This window comes from Solanum pennellii, chromosome 7 (genome assembly GCF_001406875.1).
Source record: "Solanum pennellii chromosome 7, SPENNV200".
Taxonomy (NCBI): domain Eukaryota; kingdom Viridiplantae; phylum Streptophyta; class Magnoliopsida; order Solanales; family Solanaceae; genus Solanum; species Solanum pennellii.
The window spans coordinates 70,108,325-70,121,144 of NC_028643.1; the positions used below are offsets into that span (position 1 = coordinate 70,108,325).

Here is a 12,820-nt window from a genome sequence, read left to right on the forward strand (position 1 = left end):
GAACATTTTAATATATAAAAATAATGATTTGAAAACTTTAATTCTTCGTTTTAATTTCAAATTTGTTACATATTTGAAAATTACATAAAAAGAGAAGCTTATAAACGAAATGTAACAATTTAAGATATTTTTAGAAAAACATAATTAAAAAACATAATGAAATTTGGTTGACTCCCTTATTTTTATAGAAACAAAAAAAAGTTACATATATTGTTTGAAAATAACGTAAGAACTAAAAAGTACTATGAATTATAGTAAAATAACAACTAAAAATATGTAGAATCGTATAAGAAATTTTGTTTACTTTTCTAAAGTCACTTGTATCACATAAAATAAAAAAATGAAGTAACATGTATTCTTTAAAAATAGCATAAAAGGTACATAAATTAACAATTTAATATATTTTTTTATAAAATATATAAAAGATTTAGTTCACTTTTTCAAATTTCATTGTGTCACGTAAATTGAAAGAAAAAAAAAACTAACATACCAGCGCAGACACATGATATCTAATTATAATTAATAAGAATGATTGGGTATGCTTAATATTAAATCCAAGTTTCTCAAATATAAAAACTATAATGCATGCATTCCTCTTTCTTTAACAAGCCAAAAAAAGAAAAGGTACATTTATTTATTTTATAATAGTAATAGTAATAACAATAATTAATAAGAATTAATTGGGGATGCTTGATATTAAAACCACTCTTCTCAAATATAAAAGAAACAAAGAAGCCATGTTTCTTTTAATTAAAATTAAAAAAGAAAAAAAAATTGCAGCTAAAGTAGTACACACTGCGGTACGCAGGAAGTATAATATTTTTAATATTATAATTAAAATTTGAGCCTGTAATGTGAAGTGACTTTTGAACCTTTTTCTAGCATTATACGAAAAAATTCTCACGTCAAAAAAAATGTTAAACTTTATGTATAATTTATATACAAAATTATTGTTGAGTTATATATAATTTTTCGAGGAATGAAATTATGAATACTCTTTCAATTCCCTGATTGGCAAGCATCTCAGCAAATTTGATACTCGTATATATTATTATTCTTTTTTTTCAATCTCAATTTAAATGATATCTTTTAAATTTTGAAATTTAAATAAGTACTCTAGCCATTTCATGTTAATTAAGAAAAATGATATTAAATTATTCATAATTACTAGATATTCTTGAGAATTGAACACTATTAAAAGAAAGAACTAATAATTATTTAAAAAATTTACTACTAAACTAACATTTGTCCTTATTTGAGACGAATAAAGTATTTTAGTGAATATAATTCGTAAAATATTTTAAAATTATCAATCATTATGATTTGTGATATTTCTTGTAATTTTAAAAATACAAAATCTTCAAAATTACAATTAAAAGTACAATAATTGGATTTCAAAATCCAAAAACAGGCACGTGAGAAAAATGTTAGAAGTTGAAAAAGACTAGTGATTATAAAAATGGTAAGAAGACAAAAAATAGTGAAGCTTTGGGAGAAAATTAGATGAAGATGTCGGTCAACTATCCACCGTAATTAATGGAGGGGCCATAGTTTTTTTTTTTTACAAGGAGGAAAAAATGGAGTATGTGTTTATTGTCTAGTCTAAATAATATTCTTACCATTTGATTTCCATCTATTTATTCGATATTAAGTTAAGTTATGAGTTGTTATATGGATAAATTTGTTTTAATATGTATTTTTAAAAGATAAATTTACTGCAAGTAATTAATACGTATTATATCTGTTGCATAATTTTATATGTGTAAAATAGAGAAAACAATGAATTAATATTTTCTCCTTGTAAACAGGGGCGGACCCAGTAAGCCAGACGCGGGTGCTCGAGCACCCATTGATTTCCGAAATTTTTTGTATATATATATATATAGAAAATATGATACATACGTTATTATAATTTAAATGAGCACCCATAGAACAAAAGCAGTTGTGGGTGAGCTGGTTTAAACCTTTGCAATAAGAGGTGCGTGAAGCCATTACTGAGGGTTCGAATCCATTACTGAGGGTTCGAATCCTGCCAGTAGCATCCCACAACTCACTGCTTGTAAAAATATAACTTTTTTTTAATGTAACTTAATTTTGAGAAATGTTTTTTGGCGGAGAGTTTACTGATTTTTATTGCAAAATACACAATTTATTGTTCTTGTTTCGTGATATATTTTAATATTGGTATTAAAGCACCTGGTAATTCGTTTGAGTTTTAGACACTACTAATATGATATTTTCAAAATTTTCTCCTTTAGAATTTCCTGTTTTTGATTGAAATTTAAAATAAAAATGCAACAATTTGTTCTTATTAAATTAATAAAAGAACTCCGAAAAGATGAGTATTTAAATATAGTGGCATGAGAAGATGAGCTTTCTATCTATTATTATGACTCTTATTTGATATTGTTGGAAAAGTAGACAATATATCAATCTATCAAAATAAAAATTATATTGTAAATAATTATTATCTTAAAAGTAATTGCAATTCGATCATAATATAAATCACTAAGATTGATAGCTCCTCAAAGTTCCACAACACTCACAAATATTTATATTTATAGTCAAAAGTTTGAAGATTGCATAATCAAGATTTATCATGTATTAAAAATATAATAAAAAATAGCATTTTGGTGTAGATAATTTACTAATTAGGCTGGTTTGTATAGGCCATATAGCATCACATTGAATGGTATATATAGTCATTTTTGTTGTTCTATTATTTCTATTTTAAATTGGTTGAATCTATAGTTATTATATTTATTTGTTTTAAATTGTAATTAATCTTTATTTCTTGATCATTACATTGATAGTTGTGTAGTGACTTATTATTCTAATAATAATGATATTAATAAATAATAATATTACATGACACGTAAGATTTAAATTATATAAAGCAAAATCAAATTAATAAATTGACAAAAAAAGAATATTTGAGATCATTTTCGAAAATTAATATTCCAACATGTGAATTTTTTTTTAATAGGAATGCAATAGCTTAATTTTCTTGCAATTAATTCATTCTTATATCTATGGTCCAACAAATGAATGTCATGGCTAAATTTTATGGTTATATATATCTTATATTTATTTTTATGCGCTTTGATTATACATATTTTATTTCTCATAAATTTAATTATATATATCTAATTAACTTTTAACGAGTCAAATACCTTATATATATCAAAAAATTAAATAATAACATATTAAATTTCTTAAAATCGTATTTAACTTATTCTTAAATTATAATCGAGCCATTTTGACTCATGCACCTATCTAAATTACAAGTGCTACACCACATAAAAGCAAAATAAATAAATAATGAAATTCCTCTCTGTCCTTAAATCACTATCCGATTCACTTGACCCGAATTCAAACCCGATAGTGCCACCAGACCCGTAAAATTTTTTCACTGATTAATTCAACTCTCTGGTTTTGCCACTATGCAAGAACAAGAAGCTTCATAGAATGCAGCAAGCACTAGCAATTCACTCACTTCAATGCTTCTCAACGACCAATTTCCATCGAAAACATCACTATTTTGACCATTTAAGAAGAAATAAACAATACCCTTTTCCCCATTTAACCTCTTTTTCAGTTTCCAAAGAGGTGAAAGTTTCTGCTAGCAGCAAACAGAAACCCCCAGAAGTAGAATCTGTGATCGGAGGTCTTATTCAGTCTTTTGTTTTTACAATCTATTTGGGTTTCTTTATTCAAGATTGAATTGATAAAAAGTTCAGATTTTTTGTTTTTTTTCCAGATGATGAAGATGGGTTGTTACTAGAAAAGGTTATTGTTGTTGATGATGGAGGGGATTTGGGGTGGTTACCTGCCTTTCCTCATGTTTTGATTGCTTCAATGGCCAATTTCCTATTTGGTTATCACATTGGGTAATTATAATAGTTCTTCTTATTCATTATTAAATAGATACTTGCTTTGTTTCATATTGTTTGTTTTACTTTCTTGTTTAGTTCTTTTTAAATAGAATGTTTTCCTTTTTTTTGATAGCTCTTTAGTTCTAAGTTTCCATTTGTCATGTTTAAGATCATATTTTGGTACATTTTGCATAGGGACGGAGCTAGTAGCCTTCATGCAGGTATGGTTTCTGTTAATAAATTTGTTATATGTACAAATAATAAATTAGAACCTAGTTATTGTCACTTCAAATCGTCATTGTGAAATTCAGAACCCATAAAGATGAAATTCTAGGTTTGCCTTTGTTCTACATGTCTTTGGTGTAAGACCACAAGATCCAAACAAATTGAAATGGCGGGAGTACTAACAAAAACAGTTTTGTTCTTGAACAATTGCTTAGGCTTGAACTAATTTGAACGAATTTTCTTATGTTGAAGTTCAAATATGATGTTTACATTTGCATATTGTATCATTATCACTGAAAAAAAGCATCTGGTCTGGGCTCTTGAATGTTTTTTTTTACCAAACAAACTTCGACTGTTGATCATTGCAACTTATATAGTGAATGAAGTCGTAAAAACTTTAGCATTTTGTTTCCATTGTAGCCAGAAATCTTCTGAAGTAATTTGTATGCTTTCTAGGCTTTTGCGATTAATTTTCAGTTTTTTCTGTATACTGTAGAGTAATGAATGGTCCTATAGTGTCGATTGCCAAAGAGCTTGGGTTTGAGGGAAATTCATTTCTTGAAGGACTTGTGGTAAGCATATTTATTGGTGGTGCATTCATAGGAAGCATAACCTGTGGTTCCCTTGTTGATAAACTTGGTTGTTGTCGCACTATTCAATTTGACACAGTACCACTTATTCTTGGGGCAATTGTAAGGTAATTTATTTATACCAAGCATTTTGCCTTTATTATATATCTTTATTTTTGCGATTGAAAGGTGCAAAATTCTCCTCTTACCCAGAAATAATTATGCAGTTCCAAGTATGATCAACCTTCTTAATGTTTAGGCTTATTTTGAACATTGATTCATATTCCATTTGAGAAAAATTATTTACAGTTATTAATGGGTTAGGAAGTACATAAACAAGACATTTCAGATTTAAAAGTATACGAAGGTTACTCCCTTCATGTCAATCTATGTTTTCTCTTCAACTGCTATAGTAATTGAGATGAGAGTTGAAATTCCATTGTAGGTTAATAGAAGCTGGTCTTAGAATTGACAGAAAGTAATTTATCTTTTATAAAAAAGTTATCTTGAAAAGAGATAAAGTTATGCTTATCAAGAATTTGATCTTCTTAAATAATAGTAGTACTCCTATGTTACGTTTTCTCTAGCAAAAGAGTGAAAGGTATTTGAAAACATAGACAAATAATTTCCTTCTATGAAACTCGGCATAATGTTCGGATAACAAAAAATAAGACAGAGAATTTGACAATGAATACAACGGTTGTGCCTTCTGAACAAGTTGGGTTTGGTTATAGGATTTTCTCATTGACATTATTTTTCCAATTAAAATTACAGTAAAAATAAAAGCAACAGAAATTCTCTTAGTTTTCTACTGGCATAAAAATTACTACTAGGGCCAAAAGATTACTAAAAAGCTTACGGCCTAAGGTTAACATACCAACATGACTGAAACATATCCCCAACTATTTGGTATCGCATCTATAGATCTTATTTTTCTATGTGCCTTATCTTTCCTTAAGTCTGTATGGTTTCCAAGAGATCTACACCTCATCCCCTTTTAATACATTCATTCACCGTGGTATCACACCTATGAATCGGTACATCTGCAGGTCAGCACATTACATGTACAAACCATCTCAAGCGATCTTCTCTCATTTTATCCTCAATGTGTGTTACTTGCACCTGTTGCGAATGTGATCATTTCTAATCTTGTATGTACGCACAACCATCTCAACATCCACATCTTTATTATACTCATCTTGTGGATGTGTTGGATTTTACCGGCCCAACTCACTTACATATAAAATTATTGCTCTTACAATTATTCTATAAAATCTTTCTTTCACTTCGGTAGGAATTCTTCTATGAGGTAACACCCTGACAGCTCTTCTTTATTTCTACCATCCTATTTTGATTTAATATGTATCATTCTTTTTTACATAAGGTACTGTTGTATTCCTCAGCATTAAGGAATGCTGGCCACCTCCAAAAATTGTTACAGAAACAGAAGATAGGAACTTGATTTACAAAGCTCCTAAGAACTCTACAACCCCCCCTCTTCTGATCCAGCAGCTTAGTAGATCAGCTGTGTGCTCAAGCATTGTCCACTCAATCTTTGTAAGAGTGATCAGTCCATTCTTCTGGAATAACGAGCCAAGACATCTGAATTATATGTATTTTGGCAACGTAACCTCATCTAATGTCACCTCAGCTTCACTCTTTCATGCAGACCAAACTTGCAGTATATATACTGTCTTCTACTTCTCCTAAAATCATATGGTGAAAATTTAAATAGAAGTTTTTCCAATTTTATCTCCCAAAACATGTTCTATATAAACCCTGTATATCCCATTTTTAAGCCAATGAACCAAACATCTATTAAAAAAAATATCCGCTAATCCCGTTATTGTTTAATTTTCATATTATAGTCCCGGGATAACTTGTTTTGCAAACCAAACGCTCCTTACAATCTAGAGTGCTTCTCCATAATTCAAGCTTTTGGTGGTCACCCTCGCTAGGGTTCATCAATTAGCGCAATACTATAAGCAAATAGCATACACCATGGACCTCATCTTGTATTGTGTTGGTTAGATCATCCATGGCTAGGGTACAATTTGACAATGAGTATTACAGCAAAACATTTTAAAGGAAAATTATGACTCTCAAATAATAATTATCTCATGCGAAATGGAACTGTTAGGTGGTCAGATTTTTCATTACTTACGAGTTTCAACAGTTGCAAATAGGGTTATACCCTCATTCAATTTTTAAACCTTCTTGTCTATCACTAACAACTGGAAGGAGGAGAATAATAATTTGCCTGTCGTTCAATAATTGCCATTTATCATTTCTGGTGTCCTTCATTTGACAGTGCACAAGCTCAGTCCATTGAAGAAATGATCTTGGGAAGATTCCTTGTTGGCCTTGGAATTGGTGTTAATACAGTACTAGTTCCAATTTATATTTCTGAGGTAATGCCTCTAATAACTTATAATCTCTTTATCTAGGACCTCATTCTGGAATTTAATAGAAGTTCTGCTTGGGCGTCGATGCTAACATCTGACTTTTCTGTTCATTTCTGGTGGGGAGCATGGGGAGGTAAGTCTGATTGTTGCAACAAGGGGAAAATCAGAATAAACTACTTAATATGTGGTTTGGGCTACTTTTCCCTTTGCAGATTGGAAAATGTGGGCTTGTGTTAATCTAGGATGAGATTTGCTTTTATATGTGCCATAACTTAGCCTTTTTTTGGGGAAAAGAAGAAAAAAAAACAAAAATTTCTTAAGGTGAAAATTGTACTTTTAGACATCTTCCACTAGAGACGCTAAAAGATCTTGGAAGATCGCTGCTGCAGAAAGATGATAGTTTTGGTTTGCAAGTTTGTGCACACTTACCCTGAATCTTTTTGGGGAGTGATGATTTCTCCCTTCATGGCCATAAGCTATCCTTTACTGAGGAGGGAAAAGCTTTTTGAGAGTGACCATTTGATCTGGGAAGGACTTGTGGGACTCTTTTGCTTGACAATACATATCTATTGCTCTCTTAGATATCTGTAGCGAGTCAGAGAGACATTTTATTTCTCAGATAATCATAAATGTTTGTGTTGTAGATTGCTCCAACTAAATATAGGGGCTCCCTGGGGACGTTATGCCAAATTGGTACATGCATTGGTATTATTGCATCACTTTATCTGGCAATTCCTTCGGAAAATGATCCCCACTGGTGAGTACTCGTAATTATCTTTTTCTCTCCCACTACCTTCCATAATAAATGCCATGCTACAGGCAGTGTACAGAACTTTGTTGGAGTATATTTGAATTGACTATGTTGCATTGTTGCAAGAGCTCCTAAATTGCAAGTGTGATGGTACTCTGTATCTTTACTGGAAACTAGATCTATCTTCGTGAATTTAAGACTCCTTAAAAATATTTAACCCCTTAGGGGACAGATCTTGTTGTTGCATTAAAATAGATATATGCTCACTTATCTGTCTAATTAGTTCTGTTTTTTGAAGGCTATATATTACTTTTACATTTCAACTTCTAATCATCCTATCTCATGTTATGTGATTGAGCAGATCCTTTGCTGTTGTCTAGCAATGAACTAGTTGATACTCCTCCCTCTTTCATTTTATTTTCTAATGCTTTTGGGGTCATTTAATTTGAGGACTAGAACAACTAATCTTGCTATAAAACTCTAGCATTTTGTTTCTTTTAAAACCTATGTTACTCGGACTCGGGTGTCGAATACGGGCACAGATTTGAGGTTTGATTCGGCATGATCGAAATTTTAGGATTCGTGGGTATGGATACGGGTGCAGGGATTCGGTAAAAAGTAATTCAAAAAAATTCTAACAGTATAGCTACAAAAAATATGCCTAGATAATGAGAGATATTCTGTGGAAGAACTTGCATGTAGTTTGTAGAGGGTATGTGATTCAATCTTCCATTCAGTCAATTAGAGTGCTAGACTGGATTCTCCAAGATGGACAATACTTCATCCATTCTCCTAAAATTTATACAAAAAAGTAGCAAATTAAATATAAAACATATTAAAATACAACTGTACAACAAAGATAATTGAAAGAATTTGACATAAAAGCATAAGAAAAATTATCTTTGATCTTACTCCACATCTTTGCCTCTTTAGTAATCAAGATACAAAATACAACTTTGCAAAGTAAATGAGAGTAAAATAAGCTAACTGAAACAAAGTAAAATCTGTAATCTTTTATGTTTATGACATCAACAGAGAGACATGTTCAAAAAAGTTTATTTATAGAATCAAGTCATGTTCAAAAAGATTTATACACGCTTCAAGTCATGTTCAAAAAAAAAGGATCGAGAGTCAAGTCATTTTCAAATTAGCTTTCTTCTTCAATATCTTCCTCCAATTTTTCAAATTCTTTTCCAAAGAACCCACTACTTCTAATTGAGGTTCGACCTACTCTTTTAAAAGGGAGTAAACATACACATATCATCAATTTAGCACTATGTCGATTAGAGTATCTAAAGACAAAAGTTCTCTTAAACTAGGCAATCCCTACAACAATCCATGTATTATTACTTGTAGCATGAAAATTCATACATTGTGCTACAAATTCATACATTGTTATTCACCACATGAAAATTTGTTCATTCTATGCAATGCTTACATTATAATCCATGCATAATCAGACTGTGGACCAATCAGCCCCTTAGTTTCTTGTCCTTTTAATGGTTTATTACCAGAAGTAGGTAACATATAATGCAACAAGCACAGAAATTCATGCTTCACATTCCATGTAGAGGAGGCAGAATCTTTAGTAGACATGCTAGGTTTCTTATGAACTTAGATGGACATAGTTAGGATATTGTTCTCTTGTAAATATGGCTTGCACAGCCTTAGTACAGTTTTTCGTTTGTTTAATGCACTTGTTACCATTCTCCCCCCCCCCCCCCCCAAAAAAAAAGAGAGATTCAAGCTTCAAATGGTGGGTGCTTTGATCCAAACATTGGCAGGTGGAGGACAATGCTCTATATTGCTAGTGTTCCAGGATTTATTCTAGCTCTTGGTATGCAATTTTCCGTTGAGAGCCCTCGCTGGCTATGCAAGGTATCGGTTTAATTCATGACATGTTTGTATTAAATATGTACTGCTTCTAATTTTTCTATCAGAGATATATGTAGGCTGGGAGACTCGATGAGGCAAAAAAAGTCATCAATAACTTATGGGGTTCATCAGAAGTAGATAAAGCTATCAAAGAATTTGAGTCTGTCCTAAAGAATGATGGGGATGACTTGAACAGCAGTTGGCTGGAGCTCCTAGAGGAACCACACTCGAGAGGTTGTATGAAGGTGGTTTGTTAATACATGATCCTTTAATAGGTTTAAGGTGGTCGATTAGATTTCATATATTAAGCTTCATGTGCTAATTTTGATCCGTTCAGGTGCCTAAAATATCCATACATTGCAAACCATTTTCTTTCTTTGTTTGATTCAAGTAGATTGATTTGAATTTGATGGTTGTCATTTAACTTCTTACGCATTGTATTTTGGGGGTTTGGGGGGAATATCATTAAAATATGCTTGAAATTTTTAAACTGCACATTTCTGGGATAATATTATGAGTCTTCTCCTACAGTGTATATCTGGAGCTGCGCGGGATTGCTCTTCATTTAAGTTAGCCGGCAACATTTAACAGCTGCCTCCACTTCGTAGAGTTGAACACTTCTGAACATTTTTAAAAATGATGTCTGGCATTTAATTGATTATCATCTGCTCAACTCATGGAAAGTTGTAATGTTCTTTGATTGTTTTTCAAGACTACCCTATACAGATTTTTGGTTACACTATAACTTGTTTGGCTAGAGCCCATGGTTAATATCTTCCACTGTTGTCTTAAGTTTTTTCCTGGTGTGTTGGATACTCATACATCTTGGTGTAAAATGTGCCATAATCTGCTGAGTGCTGATATTATGCATGTTGTACGAGCATGCACATAAAAGTGTCAATCCTCCAAATTAGGCTTCAACTTTGTTCATTTCCTGCAGTTGCTACCATTGGAGGTGCCTTGTTTGTACTTCAACAGCTTGCTGGTATAAATGGAGTTCTCTACTTTTCATCCTTGACTTTCAAAGATGTTGGGATCTCAAGCAGCGCTTTAGCAAGCTTATATGTGGGACTGACCAACTTTGCAGGTATGTAATGGGTTCAATCACTTGAGACGCGCTTTACAAGGCCTGCTAAATTTCACGTCGTTCCAAGATAATGTGTAGTTGTCGCTATGTGTTTCTTGCAGGTGCACTATGTGCTTTATACTTGATGGATAAGCAGGGGAGGCAGAGACTTCTAATTGGAAGCTACGCTGGAATGGTTAGTAAGGAAATGTCTTTCCTATAGTAAAGGATCACACATAAATTGCTCTCTGAAGGGGCATATTTCTGGTCCCAATTTCTTCCCTTCATCCCCTTCTGGCATGTTTCTGGATCCCGAAATCTTCCCTTCACCCCCTTCTGGCACAATAATAGCATATTTCTGATTCCCAATTTCTTCCCTTCACCCCCTTATGGCACAATAATAGCATGTTTCTGATTCCCAATTTCTTCCCCACACCTTCTTCTGGCCCAATAACAGAGGAAGGGGAAAATAAAAATCAAACTCTTTGAGTTCATTTTCCAAAACTCAACTCACGGCCATTCGATCTGTCTTTTGCAGGCTTTATCAATGTTTCTGATTGTCTATGCTATCAGCTTTCCAATGGACAATGAAATAAGCAACAACTTATCAATACTGGGAACACTCTTGTATGCATCAATGCAAAAATCCTCGAGAATACTATTTGAATTTTCCCTGTGTTCTCTCTTTAACATTTCACTCTGCTATAGGTATATATTCACCTTTGCTGTTGGAGCTGGGCCAGTAACTGGTCTTATAATACCAGAGCTCAGCAGCAGCAGGACACGGGGGAAGATAATGGCCTTTAGTTTCTCCGTTCATTGGGTATGTATCAAGATCATGCGTGTCATTTCAGTGCTTCAGACCAATTAGCTTCAATCTATTAAGTACTTAGGTCGCACGAACAAACTAAGTTTCTATTTATCTTGACTTGTTGATGGTGAATAAACAGGTCTTCAACTTCTTGGTGGGTCTGTTTTTTCTAGAACTCGTTCAGAAATTTGGTGTTGCTCCAGTTTATGGAAGCTTCGGTGCTGTTTCATTGTTGGCAACAGCCTTTGCTTACTTCTTAATAGTTGAGACTAAAGGTCGATCCCTTGAAGAGATTGAAATGTCACTAAATCCCAAATTTCAGGGCAAACGTAATTCAGAATAATCTCATCTCATGGTTCATATTGAAGAAAAATTGGAGATTCTGGAGAAACTGCAGGGGCTTGTGGAACAAAAAGTCGAACAACATGCATAGCACTACTCTATGCGCGATTTTATTTCATTTTATACTAGTAGTTAAAGCAACATTGTAAATTAAAGTTTGATATCACTCTTGTATGTTTGTTCTGCAAACTCAAAATGGTCATTTTTCTTCTTCCAAGGGCATTGTACATGATGTTTAGGTTCTCTGTAAATTGTTGGCACCATTTTCAGCTTCAAACAAAGAGAGTATATTCTTCAGAGCAATTGTTTGAATTGCCAAAAGACATTTTAGGCTCTTAAAATTTATTTTCAAGTCAAATTAACTCACGTAAATTGTGACACGCAGAGAGTATTTATTTAAGACCAATAAAATTGAAGTTATTAAAAAAGATTTTGCAGTGAGATTTTTTTAGGTAGTGGGGTCATAATATCTGCCTCAGTAAGATCAGTTGATTTGATTTCAGAGTGTGCTTTCTTGATTTATTGTCCTTATTAGCCATTTTTTTGTGTCTTCACCTTGTTACTCTTATTTGGTTGAAAGAACTACAGAATTTTGTAGCTTCTTATTTCTTATGACTATACTTTGTACTTGACAGAAATCTCATCCGATGCATTTCACCATCGCAAGTCCTCGTGTTGTATCTCTCTTTTGTCATAAAAAAGTATGCGTAGTAACTGAGTTGAGTTTGAGAATCTCAATATCAATAGAAGTTTAAATGTGACAAATCAAAAGGTACTTTATACCATCGTCACAAATAAGTGAGCCTACATAGATTAAGTTGGTTCGTGTTTTTCATTTATCAAATCAAATTAATTATATCAGGTTTTTAAATCAATAGAAATCTAATTTTTTCAATTTTGA

General features: G+C 32.2%; 1 protein-coding gene across 3 annotated transcripts; it reads left to right on the forward strand.

Moving 5' to 3' along the window:
• The first annotated feature begins 3,374 nt into the window (after window positions 1-3,374).
• Window positions 3,375-12,244, forward strand: LOC107026210 (probable plastidic glucose transporter 1). 3 transcript variants are annotated; one of them, XM_015227098.2, is made up of 12 exons: window positions 3,381-3,667; window positions 3,761-3,890; window positions 4,597-4,797; window positions 6,981-7,080; window positions 7,719-7,831; window positions 9,610-9,703; window positions 9,778-9,934; window positions 10,641-10,787; window positions 10,889-10,962; window positions 11,305-11,393; window positions 11,475-11,589; window positions 11,717-12,244. In XM_015227098.2, the coding sequence occupies exons 1-12, from the start codon at window positions 3,469-3,471 to the stop codon at window positions 11,918-11,920; spliced, it is 1,623 nt and encodes a 540-aa protein (XP_015082584.1). In that variant the 5' UTR covers window positions 3,381-3,468; the 3' UTR covers window positions 11,921-12,244. The 3 variants fall into 3 exon arrangements, with proteins under 3 accessions (XP_015082583.1, XP_015082584.1, XP_015082585.1); XM_015227097.2 differs by having other exon boundaries at window positions 3,375-3,667; window positions 11,305-11,589; XM_015227099.2 differs by lacking the exon at window positions 3,381-3,667 and adding an exon at window positions 4,071-4,096 and having other exon boundaries at window positions 11,305-11,589.
• The last annotated feature ends 576 nt before the right edge of the window (window positions 12,245-12,820 follow it).

Excerpts from the sequence above, each read along its gene's own strand:
- LOC107026210 (XM_015227097.2), top strand. The coding sequence starts at position 3,469 with ATGCAGCAAGCACTAGCAATTCACTCACTTCAATGCTTCTCAACGACC. Across the intron at positions 4,798-6,980 it reads ATTCTTGGGGCAATTGTAAG|TGCACAAGCTCAGTCCATTG; the intron begins GTAATTTATTTA and ends TTCATTTGACAG. Across the intron at positions 7,081-7,718 it reads TTCCAATTTATATTTCTGAG|ATTGCTCCAACTAAATATAG; the intron begins GTAATGCCTCTA and ends TTTGTGTTGTAG.